We start from the raw sequence: 13,826 nt of genomic DNA, 5'->3' as shown, positions 1-13,826 counted from the left end.
ATAGAAAACCAAGGCTCTGACAGGACATGTCATTATAACTGTCTTGCATGTATATTGTACTCCTCTGGGCTAGTCTGTGAACAAAGGTTGACCTCAAATCTGCAGTAATCTCGCTGCTTAGGACCAGAGCCTCTGCAAATTCAGCCAGTTCTGGCAAATTATGCAATGTTTGCACACTTTCTGCTTTTTTCTTTTGTTTTCATTGTTTCAGAGGAAAACTTAAAAGAGTGAAGGCTAGACACAAGAGAAGAAAGTTAAGGAAAATATATTCTTTTTGTGATAGTTGTGCATGGCAAAAGAAAGGGAGACCCTTGAGTTCACTGTCAGTCACGAGCAAGGAAAACCATTTTCCAGTCCTCTGCAGGGCTTCCCCAAGCCGTCCTGGTCCCTGCTGCTCGGAGGTGCGAGGCAGCCTCATCCCACAGCGGGCTGATGCAGCCTTGCAGAGGGACGGTCACCAGCCTGACGTGTGGCCGAGTCCTGCTGGAATCCCCCTGGCTACGTGCCTCTGGCCATCTGCCCGACTTGTCCTTTTCTTCCTCCGGTTTTCTTTTCTCCCCAGAAGGGACTTCTCCGTCTGCGTTTCTCCAAGGACAGCCAGCTCGGGGCTGGAATCCCTGCCAGTGTCCAAAGGCTAGGAAGGAAAAAAGAGAGATCTGCAAGCAAGGAAACAATATAGTTAGGGAAAAAACATGAAGTGTGCTAATAAAAGCCAAGAAAGTCAGAGTACACGTGGAAGCTGCTTTACTCCCGGTGATCAGCATTTACTCATGCAGACAGCCCTATTAATTTCAATGAGATCACTCCTATAAGTAAACATGACTCAAAGCAAGGACTGCCCCTTCCATAGCTTGCTCCATTTGGCTGTTTTCTCCTTAATAGCTGAGCTTAAGACCTGAGCAGTAGCTTTAACTTTGAATTTCCTGGGTTTTGTCATGCTTGGCATTATTTAAATGCAGGTCTGTCAACATGAATAGGCTAAAATGCTGGTCCATCCTGGTTTGGAAATGGATTGTGACAGCTCTGTGGCAGGATTTCTTCATATGCACAGTGCCCAGCCAACATCTGCAACGCAAATGTCAGGCTGTGTCCCTGTAATTTCGGCTATTGTTCCTGCCACTTACTCTTGGGGCAATGAACAAGTCGCTGGTTTTCTGTTCCCTAGCTTGCGCCCTGCCTACCAACCAGGTGTTTTCACATTAAGGGTATTTGATAGTCACAGTTCTAAAGTGACTCCTTTGTCACTTGTTAGACCCTGGGGCCTGTCAAAGTTGAAATGCAAAGAGATCAGTTGGTGTTCTAAGGCCAAATAATGTTGCCGCTGCTCAAAACTCCTGTGGCTTCTATGTGATGACTTTTCACATCACTTCAGATGGTTTTTATTGTTGTTTTCTTATATTTTGTTATCCTCATTACACACACAGTCTCCTTCCAAGGTAGAGCAAACACCAATATCGCCAATTCTTTGCTTGTGTTTGAAATTCTTTTTTTTGTTCTTTCATTTCTTTTCCCATGAAAATGGGGGGAGAGGGACGAGAAGGAGGAGATACATAGAGCTCCACAATCCCAAAGTAGGTCCTATGCAGTTCTTAGAACCAAGAGAAGCAGGAACTTATTGCTTGAACAGCATGTAGTCTAAGTTTATATTTAAGAATGTTTTAAAAGGAGAACAGGTTGCGGGGTTAAAGACACAAGGAAATTCACTGGTATGTGTCTATCCTAGAATAATATCCTATTCTGCGACCCCTAGTCAAAAACAGTAATAGTGAGGAGGCACTCCACAATAGCTGAATTATATCAAAATAGCTATACCGAAGCAGTTCTTCCAGAATAGACATAACTGTCTATTTCTTAAAAGTCATCACAGGAAAGAACTGGATTTACAAGGAAGAGAGGTCAAAGAAAAGGGGGGGGGGAGGAAAAATTCAAACTATAAAACCAAAACAATTGCAGTAGACACACTTCTTGCCCTGGGGAAGGGGTGACAGCAAAGCATATGATGGATGTTAATAATGTTGCTTAATGCATTACTGGAAGGCATTCAGATCCAACAGTGCTGAGTGTGCTGTATAACCCTGTATGGAATAGAAAGCAGACATGAATAACATTATATAGGTGTTTAAGTCCGTTATGATTGCATCTTGATGGGTTGGCATTTTTTGTTGTTGCTTGCTTTTATACATTTTGTTTGTATCCTATTAGCTGAACACATCGATTTGAATGTTGGTATGTTTTTCTCCTGTACCCCATCTCCCTCGCTGTTAAAGATTTCTCCAATTCTTTTCTTACATATTTTGAGCATTATCTTTGCAATTCCACTTATTTTCTTGGTATTTGGCTTCAAACTTCGCAGGATTTTCTCCTCAGAAAGTATCAGTCTATTTTTACTTTTTGGTTTTTTACTACACCTTGGCCTTTCTCTGGCACCGGAGGTTTTGACTGAGTAAGCGAAACGAGCACTCTGCCTTGAAACACTAAAAGCAACGTGCATTTGGAAACAAAACTATTGATAAGGCTTTGTGCCTTCTGGAGAGATTCCTTTCAGTCTTTCGCATGCTTTGTCTTTTTTTTTTTTCCCCTAACTTCCGTGACGGAGTTGGTTGTTGACTGGTTGCACATTAACAGACCGCTTGCTTTTGAGGGGCAAGGAATCAGTGACACTTGACTAGATACAGCCACAGCTACAGCAGAAGTGTCAACAATAGAGAACAGCATCAGCATGCATCCCACAGTCAGCTGGGATGATGGTTTTTAGGCAAATAGCCAGTCGCTAGGCAGCCAAGGACAAGGACTTCCTTTTCTCTCTGCTGAGATCTCTGAATATTAAGCTCTTCTTCCCTCAAAGGGGCACATTCCCATCCATCACCAACAAGGTGTATTTACATTTCTTCATGCTTGGGATGTGATTTCCAGCTCGGGTGGTGCAGGTTTCCAGGAAGAGCCCGCCTTGTCTTTTTTTGTCCCGAGAAGTCGAGAGACTGTTTTTTCTCCCCTTCTCAAGTCTTGGGAAGCGTCAGAGTGGCTGAGCTCCAGATGAGGCAGCTGTTCCCAAATATACTCAGTGGGAAGAGTTTTCATAACAATGGGAACCACATGAAAGCTCCCGGAGTAGCTCCTCCTACTATTGAAGAGTCCTTTCAGTTGAGTGGTTTGCATATTGGGTTGCATAAATGACTAGACACACCAAGGGGTCCATTTTCAGCACTGTGCGCATAGAATTAGACACGCAAGCCTTGCTAACAATAATGAGAGTTGTGTGCAAAACTCCCTGCGCAATATGCTGAAAATATTCTGCTTAGCAAATCTTCCAGCTCACGGCTATTTCCTGGCAGTGCTGAGCTGAGTTCTGGGAACAAAATGAAAGTCTGGGCTCTGTGTGTGTTCACAGAGCTCTCTCCTATAGTTTCTGAAAAAAATGTGAAAAGACTCTCTCCTCCCCCCCCCCCTTTTTTTTTTCCCTTTGTATGTCTAAAGTATAAATGAACTCCACATCCCACTTTTCCGTCAGCAGCCTTAAGGAGCAAGCTTTAAGGCTGCTGAAGGAAAAGGCACTTGCCTTGAAGGAGCAGAGCACAGATTTTGTACTACTGTGTGTCTGATTTCAGTTCATCATGAGTGTTTGTGCCAGTTTGCTTAGCGTGTGGCTACGCAAGTGAATCCCTTGGAGAGGCCTTTCTCTTACCAAACACTGCATGGTGGCGTTCTGGTTGCAAACTGCTGACATGTACCGCGGCTGGTCAAAGGACCATGAGACCCTAAAAATGCTGTCAGAAGGGGTTATAGCAAGGTTGTATTTATTTATTTATCTATTTGTTTATTTTTCACTGTGGTAAGTCAAAATACTTAGCAGTATTTTCCCAGTGGAGCTCTGCTAATGTTGTGTTAGGTTTTATACAAAAAGTGACCGTGCCCAAGGGATGGTACAGAGGATGGCAGCTTAGGACTAGTATGTCTTCTAGGCTCTGTCAACAATTCACTCACCTTGAGCGGGCCACTTAATCTCTTTGTTTTTCCTGTTCCTCCCTCACCTGCCTTGTGTATCCAGACTGTAAATTTGTCAGGGAGAAGTTGCTGTGTTTATATGAGGGCTGGGACAATGCAAATATCTATGAGTAGAAATGATAGTGAAAATTGTGATACAGTGGCTGCCATTCATGTTTTTCATTAATGAAGTGGTAATTGTATTTTTTATTAAATGAAATTAATTTTAAAATAAATATTTAACCAAAGAATTGCGGGATAATAAGTTGCTTCAGCTGAGAGGGAAAATTAATGGTGGAGCCAGATACATCCGTGATGCCAGCCTGTTTATTTAAAGACATGCATAAAGCACAGTTGTTTTTTTTTCCTGAGCACTGAAAGTCTCAAACAAACCGGTAGCTGCTTTCTTGCTCACAGCATCAATTTTCTTTCGATCAGCAGTCCCCAAAATCACACTCTCTTTTCTGGATTCACTGTTCTACTGCCAGTTGAGGCCATGTCTGTCTTTCTGCTCTGTTTCTGCATGCTTGCTTCTTTTTTCACATACACACACGCACACTCCCCCTCGACCAGAACTCGGCAAAGCCCCAGGGAAATGCAGGTCTCTGAATGCACCAGTGTATGCCTCAGTTTCAGGTAGCATATTCTCAACTACCACTTGCAGCAGTGAAACCCCACCGTTTCAGTGAGGTTGGACGCAACCAAAACAATATGAGCTCCTGTTTTACTCAGAGGCATTTACTATGGGCTGTTTTCTGGTTCACTGCAGCCCTTCACAGTACTCAGTCAGTCCAAAGAGACCGTAAGTACCCAGCTGTCTGTACAAAGGAGTCCCCAGACAGCACAGGAGCTGGGCTAGAACTCTTTGACACCTCCCTCCAGGTCTCCAGCAAGGAGGAGAGGCCAGGGTGTGATTGCTCCCTGAAGTATGCCTGGGCATCCTGATTCAAAGGCAGAAGCCACTTCAGATTGTGCTCATGGAAAATACTTAAAGGGTCCGAATGAGATTCATCGATGTGCATTAAAATCACCGTTCACTTTCTGGGGCTCAGATCGAGCAACACTCAGCTAAACCTGAAAACAAGGCGCCGAGTTGCTAAGTGAGATGGCAGAAATGCTGGTAGATGCAGTGTTTGCCAAGCAGTGTAGATGGCATCACAGGGTTTGAAAGCCGCATGTCCTTGTGCAGGGAGCTGGGTTTGTATTCAAAGCCTGAGCCTGGGTCACAGTGATGACAAAAGGTGTAATTTCTGGAGAGCTTTCTATACAGGTTGCAAAAGCTTTTGATTAGCCATATTTATACTGCCATAGAAGTGCTCTTTGCTGGTTGGAACTGGTCTTACTGGGGGAATGAGAATACACTGCAGCAACAGATGAGTATTTTTGCCAATGCAAGCTGCCCTGGGAGCCCTTGCAGTACGCCTTTGCCTGGTGCAGATCTGGCCTCAGATTTATCAGTTTCTCTCTAATCCGTGACTGAAAGATAACATGCTTTTTGAAAGCCAGAGCTGACTACCGCGCAGCTTTCTTCTCTCTTTTTATAGGCTTTTAGTTGCCCACAGCAAAGAAAGCATCGTGACTTACATTTCTTTTTCTCTCAGTTCTAGGAAAAATTCGAACTGCGGTGGGCAGTGCACAGCTTCTCATGGCTCAGAAATTTTACCAGTTCAGAGAACTTTGTGAAGAAAACCTGGTATGTACCTTTTCTGCCAGACACTGTTGTGTGCCTTTTACTAACCCTGTGAATAATCATACCTAAACTAGACAGATTTTCTGACTAACACAGTAATTTTTCCAGTAAAGGCCTTGATATGAATTTGGGAGTAACTCTGTCAAACTTGGTGGAGTCAGCATGAGTTTCACAATAGCTTGGGATCTTTAAAATAAAGACAGGCAAAAAGCTTTGGGTCAAATATCACTGAGGCTCTGCTACTGAGTTCAGAGGAGCAAGGATCTGTCCCTTGACCTCTGAGTTCAGTTCACATGGGCACAGAGATGCATGGGTGCCTCCTCAGGGTCTTTGAGCGTGGACCAGAAGTCTCACGAGTGGGGCTTTCCCACGTAATCCCAATGCCGCCTGTATTCAGCAAGACAGAAATACCAGAAAATCAGACACTGAAAGTTGGTGCCTCATGTTCCACAACCCCAACAGCGAAAGTCATTTTCCAGAGTGCTAAAAGGGCAAAGAGGCAGCCAGTATGTTATCACTATTATTACTGTATATAATTGGTATATGCTACCACTATTATTATTATTTGCTGGTTTTATGCTGTTAGTAGTAGTAGAATCAGAATGATATTTCTGTTGATAAATAAAAATGCATTTCACACCATGTACCTAAAGTAGTATTCTCAAAAATTCCAGCACTTATAAAAATTTTCAAACTTTTTAATTAACAATCCATCCTTGCAGAGTAGATACAATACATTTAATTCCCAATTTTGGCATAAATTCCTAGAAGCCCCAAAAGCATAGAGCATTATGCTCTATCAGCATAGAATAGGGAAGGGAAGGCAAACCCTGTGATACTCCCCAGAGTGGGGTGACCATCTTCCGCTTCAGTTAATGCACCTCTGGAAGTCAAGTCCCAAACTAAAATTTGCCTCAGCGGACAAATGCAGCAGAAATAGGCTCTGTCTAAACCTTCCAATTCTTAATATAAAGATTGAAAAAGTGTTCTGGTTGCACATCTTTGTAAATAAAAGCCTACAACTGGGCAACCTGCTAGTGTCAAGCACTGAAAAACTGGGAATCCAGGTGTAATCTCTGGTCTCCTTATGAATCTAAAAATATATACTTCTTTTTTTTCAGTAATTGCTGCTTTGGTGGTACAATCATCCTACCAAAATCACTTGTCCGTGTTGCTGTGAAAAGCACAAATAGAAATTTCTTAAGGCAAGCAACTGACTCTTTTGTGTTTATTGCTTCTGGTGAAAAGCTCCCTCTTTCTGAAGGAGAAAACTTAAAAACAGAGTAAAACCTGAGCTATGTAAAACAACATGCAGGGGTCTAATAATTATTTATTTATTCTTTATTAATAACAATACATCAATGTAGTCTTACAAGGCCACAGCAGCTATGAAACCTTGCTGACTCAGATTGGCATAGAGACTGCTCAGCATTTATGAAAAACATCTTGAAGTGAGTGTATGCAACATCTCATTTTATTTGAAGAGTTTCAATTGGGAACCAGCTTACAGATACATACCTTGTAGAAAGCTTTCCCTCATATGAACTCTGCCAGAGCAGCAGGAACAGTTTCATATATGTCCACTGCACGCAGAAAGTGTTCAGAGCTGGGTTGCGCTGAAGGGTCACAAGACAGCACAGGACCTCTTGGGTCACCAGCCTCTGGCCCATGCCGTGCTAGAGATGCTGACGGTCCAGGTGTGCTCTTCTGTGCAATACTCTGGGGCTGATGAACTGGACTGAGTTATCACATGCAAAGCAACACTCCCCACCTGTGTCCCAGTCTCACTCTTCCCAAAAATGCGCCCATAAAAATGGGATCACTGTGCTTCTGCATATTCTCTTCTGAGCTTTTCACCCTGCAGAGGTTATTCTTGTCAAAAAAAAAAAGAAGAAATTGGCCTGAGGTGTATAAGAGGCAATTTTACTTGAAATGGTGTATTTCTGTAGCCCTTAGATTCTTAGAGTGTGGAAGAAGTGTTCATGCATCGGTCTATCACTATTTGCATATGCAGCAAATGTACGTTTGCACAGGTATCAGGTTTTCTACAAGCGTGAACGTGGCAGGGAATCCTTCCTCATGAAAGTGAAGAGGAGGCTGGCAATTAGTTTCAGTATGGTTAGCATATCACCCTTGAACCCACCGGTTGTGCCCAGGAACATCCCTAGGCAGATCCTGTCACAGGGGACCTGCCATGTGGCTTTTCCCCGTAGTCCGCGGCAGGTAGCCACTGCCTTCGGTGAGCGGGGGCTTGCGGGGGCACAGCGGCTCAACACGGAGCCAGACTCCTCGCAAAAACCCCCGCCAGTAAGTAGCGCTCCGCTTTGTTTCTGTCTCTGTGTCTCACCGCTCGCTTGGATCTACTGAAACTGCTTTGCTAGTGAGATTCATAACCACTTGCACAAATGCTTTACATTAAGAGGTACTAAAGCCAACATGTTTTTTTCTTCTGTTGTACAGAATCCTAATGCACATCCACGGCCGACCTCCCAGGATTTAGCAGGGTTTTGGGATATGCTGCAGTTGTCCATAGAAAATATTAGTATGAAATTTGATGAACTTCATCAGTTAAAGGCCAATAATTGGAAACAGATGGATCCTCATGACAAGAAGGTAGAACATTGTAGATTTTGTATGCTTCATTTAAAACCCTGCACAAATACTGGACAGATTAAATAGGCCTCTGTGTTACAGTGTTGACATTAAAAATGTGAAATGAAGCTCATATCAAATTAATTTCATTGTAATAACAATGTTTACATAATAATCATTTGGGATATTATCTGTAATATGTTTCAGGCATATTTTTAAACCAAATCTGTCTTTGTGAATCGGATAATGGGTATGTGGTACTTTGTTAAGCTTTACATTAATCGTATTAGACGACCAATCGTTGGAAGGAACTGCCTTATATATTGATTCTTAAAATTAAATAAATCACATTTACGGTTCATATTATTGCATATAGCAAGAGTTCTAGGTTGTGTTACTGAAAAAACTAGGGAAGCACTGTAACCATTGCTGACTTTGGTAACCAGATTACAAACAGAGCAATATCAAAAATATGCCTTCCAAAATGTTACATGAAAGAACTTCTACATCTTTTTTTTTTTGTCCATTTGTTTGGTTTTTGTTTATCTGGGGGTTTTTTTAATGGGTTATTTCACAACCAGGTTCACTTTGCTGGTAGTGTTGTTTATCCAAGGTAGCAAAAAATCATCTGGAGCTTTGGTCTTTTTTTTAAATGTAGTCTTCTTCTGTCACCATGAAAAACTACCACATCTCCAAGTGTAAGCCACATTTCACTTTCCATTCTCATTTGGCACCATTGCCTTATTTTTCTCCTCACTATCCGCATCAAGACAAACAGCACTTGGGTGAGCCAAAATACACAAATGTTTCAGAAAATCCTTAAAAGACAGGCCCATTCCTAGAGGAATCAACGGTCTAATGTCACGCTCCTATAGGTATGTCATTTGATGGCTGAATTTCCACTGTGGCTGGTCTGATACCAATGAATAGAACCAACAGGTAGGGTCACCAGAAGGAGGGGGAACGTGACCTACAGGTACAGTGGCTCAGACAGGAGTCCGGGCTGCCCCAACTTACAGTCAGCTGGCTGCCAATGACCGAAGCGATGTTTTCTTTTGGACAAATAACCATAATAATATCAAACCCCATTAATCTTGCAGCAGGAAGTTTGCAAAGGCAGTGCTGGTAGCACTCTCCCTCCTCCTCCGATCAAGACTAAATACTCATTCCTGACTTAGGAGTGCCATGTTCACACCATTTGTGCACACCTAGTGTGTTTTGTAGGGGAATGAATGGGAATGTGTTTTCCTAGCCCAAGGTACTGAAGGCAAGTCATTTTCTTATCTTCTTTTTTTTTTTCAGTATCTGTCAGAAAAGGAGGTTAAAACCGTCAAACATGCATGCACAGAAACGCTGGTGTATGGTCTTTCATTAGCTTTTACAGTAAAGCGGGTAGGCCGAGTGTTTGCAATTGCAGCAGTAAGGAACGAGAGCTTTCCTTAAAAAAAATGTGCCTTTTCTTTGCTTCTGAAAAACATTTCAAAGAGTTTCCAACAAAAAGAAGACTATAACGGGTTAAAGGAAGTTAAGTAGTGCTGAAGAAAGGGACCTACAGTAGGAAGGTAAAGATTTTAAAGAATTACACTGACTGTGTTCCTGTTTCAACAGCATTTGTCTATGATTTTAGATGAAACAGATCATCTCCTTTCTTAAAAAGGATTAAAAAAAAAAAAAGAAGAAAAAACTTTCTGTGGAATTGATATTTGCAGTTGCCTTTGGCCTTTGCCACTGAGCCCTTTTTAAGCAGCATAGATTAATCCTTGGATGGAGAGAAAAAGCAAAGTATGAATAAGTGTAACTAAGCACCTTTATATTTCGAGCCGTGGAAGCTGTTGCGAGCAGCATGAGAGAAAGCAAAAGGGCAGAATGGAACCTTTGTAGTGCGATAAAATCCCTTCACTCAGAGACCGTGTTCACAGTTGGAAGGGGATGTAACTTAAAAGACAATCTAATTAACTTGACAAAGTCTTTGTGGCCGCCTGAAATTCAGACCTGAATACACTTTTCTTTTTCGGGAGAGATCCTTCTCTGAGGGTTTTTTTGGGTTTTTGTGTGTGTGTACATGCACCAGGATATACATAAAAGTCCTCCTTGTTGATCGTGTATCAGGAGCTAGCTGCCACTGTGATGATTAATGCATGTTCTCTTAATGGTTTTTAAGTTTTTCCTACCATTTTTTTCTATTTCTAGCTGACTGTAGCTTGTCATGCCTATTTAGCAGGAGGCTAGAGTTTATGAGCTTGCACAGTGAGACCCAAAGTGTGGGATTTTTGAGCAGCCATTAAGCCACTATAAAATATATACATAAATATATGGTGGGTTTTTTAAATATTTATTCTGATGCACCAGCTGCAGGCAGCTAGTTCCCATCTGCATTTGGGAACGCCAAAGCCACGGTACCTCCGTGTTGCAAGAGCGCCTAGCGTTATGCACGTATAGAAGGGGGTGGCCCAGGAGTTGGGGCTCTCCAGAGTTCCTCTGCCGAGAGCGGCGTTCGCTCCCCAGCTGCACGCGGCTGCGCTGGCGGCGGGAGGCCGTGTCCGAGATGCTCTCCTTTCTAGTCCCTGGCACCAGGAGGAGACGCCTGGATCCCCCCCGCCCCGGGGAGCCACACTAAGCGGTTAGCGGTGGGGGTCTCGGCCCTGGCAGCGCCGGGCGTTTCACACGCACCGTCCCTGAGGAGAAGTAGCACTGCGGCCGGCCCTCCCCTCCCCTTTGCCCTTGCCCTATGTTTATGAACCCTTGAGCACAAAAGCCAGTTCACTGAAGACAGAAAGGCAGATAAGAGCTAACAAACCTTAGGTAAAATGTGTGTTCTAACTACTGACGTATCCTAGTTTTTCCCGCCTTTCCCTGAGAAGCTGTATAATGCCATTAACCTTCTGCTTTGATCAGGAGAGAAGGGTCCCTCCTCCAGTGCCAAAGAAGCCATCGAAAGGTCAGGTGCCACTCATACGAGAACGCTCTCTGGAAAGCTCGCAGCGTCAAGAGGCCCGGAAACGGCTGATGGCTGCCAAGCGCGCTGCATCGGTCCGCCAGAACTCAGCTACCGAGAGCGCCGAAAGCATTGAGATATACATCCCCGAAGCCCAGACCAGGCTATGAAGGGATCCAACTGGGAGGACTCTCTCTGGCAAGACAAGCCTCATGTATAATCTGCCCCTCTAGGCTCCTGCTCAAGGTCACCACGAAGTATTTGTACCTCCTCCTCCTCCTCTCTCTCGCTCTCTCTCCCCTTCTCTCCCCCTCCCCTCTCTCTGTACACAGCCGCCCTGATGCTCCCAGTGAACTCCACTGCCGTGGCGTAGTTGTCGGTCCTCCGAGAGATGTCCTCTAATCACCCTTGCTTTCTGAAGGTTCGCCCATGTCATCACGATGCTTTGTCACATGTACTGATGCTGCCACTTTGCCTCATGTAAACGAGTACGATCCTTTTTTTTTCTGTTTGAAACAAATAAACGCAGCGCTCAGACTTCCACACACCCGCGCACCTGTACAGTAGATGCTCCGTTTAACTTACTCATGATCTTTAGTTGACCTAAAGCTAGTCTGTTACCCAGTGTACAGCAATATCAAACTGTAGGGGACTTTGGAAATTTCAGTCATGCAGGGTGATCCTTTCGGACTCTGCCGTCTTCCTCACAAAAGATGAAAGGAGCTATGACTCGGATTCCCTTCTTTTTATTACTGTTTTTTTTAAAGCAGATGGCGCACTTTATTCTAAACCTCCGAATCACACCTTCTCACCTGAATTTAAGGATTCACACAAGGGGAGGGGGCTGGGGCGGGAGTGGGGAGGGGGAGAGAAGAAACACAGTTCTGTGGGGGTGAAAAAGTGGAAGTATATCCCACAGGTGAGATGGCGAGGGATAGAAAAGATCCTGTGGAAAGATACCTGCACACTCACAGCTGCACAAACTGCCTCATTTTTATTTCATCAGTCACTACTTAAACATTTCAATCAGCAGAAGATTGTAAATTCGATCTTCCAGGGAAATAATCTATTTTGAAAGGCAATAAAAGAGTGAAAAGGAAGGAGATAAGAAGCAATGACAGTTGAAGAGATAATATAAAAGAAGGATTTTCTTGTCCAAGTATTAAGAATTTTTAAAATTGTACTGTATTGTCAATTCCTCTTGTATTGTATTGTATGGATTATATTGGTTAAAAAAAAAAGAAAAAAGAAAAAAAGCTTGGTTTTGTTGATGTCTTAATCTCGGTGGGACCGTCCGATCTCACACGTCCACGCAGCCACACATGGACACCTGTAGGCGAATTGCTGCACATGGAGCCTCTGATGCTTTTCCAGGCCAGGCTTGCTTTGCTCTGTCCACAGCCTGTTGTATGCTACTGGTCGGACTGCTTATCACCGAACGGTCCATATCTAGGAGTAAGTTTCTAATTCAGCCTCCTCTTAATAGTATAAAATACCCATTTGAAGAAGAACAATAAAGTATTTTTCACAAGTTACGGGATCGATATGAACTTAGTTTTTTTTCACGACAAGCCTTCCTACCCTGGCTTCTGCCGTTGTTTTGCAATCACGAAAAATATGCATCCCAAGTAGCTCATTAATACTGGGGGGAAATGGCAGACAATGGGGCTGGAGAGGAGCGTGAGAGGCCAGCCCCTGAGTGTCTGTCCCCCCCAGCCACCCCCAAGCTGAGGCAGGAGCTTGTCCTCCACCTCCTCTGACAGGGAACGACGCTGACCACGCCGCTACCGAAACCTCTTGTGCCAACATTAGGAAAGCTATGTCAGGCATGTTGCCGAAAGCAGGTTGTGCGTGTGTGTGCGTGTGAGTCTGTGTGTGCGCACACGCGTGCCTAGCTGGCACGTGCTGCTGAAAGCAGAATTAGCGTGAGCTGGTTTGGATGATGGGGCTGGTCCGGGGCAGAGGAGGGCTGTGTGGCCCCCGGTGTGCGCGCGGCCCCGCGGTGATGCTTTCCGGACCCCTCCGCTGGTCCCTGCATGCTCTTCGCCCTGGCTGCCAGGGCAGGGCTATGCGGGAGAGGAAGGCAGGCTGATTTCTGCTCCCAACGGGAGCAGGGGCAGGGACAGCCCCCCCCATGGAGGGGCACAGGGTGCAGCCATTGACACACACCAGCGCTGGCTGCCTGTGTCCGTAGCTGTTAAACTTCTATGGACGGTCCAACTCACGAAAAGTCCCACTGCACGGGTGGTGCAATTCTGCAGCTTGCATTTAAAAAGCATTTAAAATCATCATCAAGAAGTTGAGCTCTTGCTAAAACTATTCATCGAGATCATGCCAGACAGCTTCTTTTCCTACGACATCATAGCCAGGTGCTAATTTAATTTTATTCAAGAAAATAGGAGAGGTGATAGGTTCTGGCACCAAGTATTTTCATGAGAGCATACTAAAACCACTAGAGAATTTGCTACCTCTCAAAGCCATTGATATCTGAGCTATGTCTTTATAAACAGGGCACAAATATTTACTGCTGTGGTTTACAAGATAAGGGCTAATAATTTAATACGTAGAAGACTTTTAACTAGAGTAATCAGAAATCCAGTGTAACCCTAGAGTGCTTTGTGTTACAGG

The 13,826-nt window shown here is 44.0% G+C and overlaps 1 protein-coding gene across 9 annotated transcripts in view; it reads left to right on the top strand.

Annotated features, from left to right (window-relative positions):
• The window catches only part of DLGAP1 (DLG associated protein 1), a 435,141-nt gene extending 423,184 nt beyond the window's left edge, over nt 1-11,957 (top strand). For all 9 annotated transcript variants that reach the window (XM_076329901.1, XM_076329904.1, XM_076329905.1 and 6 more), the window contains 3 exons: nt 5,583-5,674; nt 8,132-8,284; nt 11,159-11,957. In XM_076329901.1, the coding sequence (XP_076186016.1) occupies nt 5,583-5,674; nt 8,132-8,284; nt 11,159-11,368 (455 nt within the window). In that variant the 3' untranslated portion in view covers nt 11,369-11,957. The remainder of the gene's footprint in view (nt 1-5,582; nt 5,675-8,131; nt 8,285-11,158) is intronic.
• Nucleotides 11,958-13,826: the final 1,869 nt, after the last annotated feature.

Source organism: Aptenodytes patagonicus, chromosome 2 (genome assembly GCF_965638725.1).
Source record: "Aptenodytes patagonicus chromosome 2, bAptPat1.pri.cur, whole genome shotgun sequence".
Classification (NCBI taxonomy): domain Eukaryota; kingdom Metazoa; phylum Chordata; class Aves; order Sphenisciformes; family Spheniscidae; genus Aptenodytes; species Aptenodytes patagonicus.
Note: the sequence above shows the minus strand (reverse complement) of the source record. Positions and strands in the feature narration are given on the sequence as shown.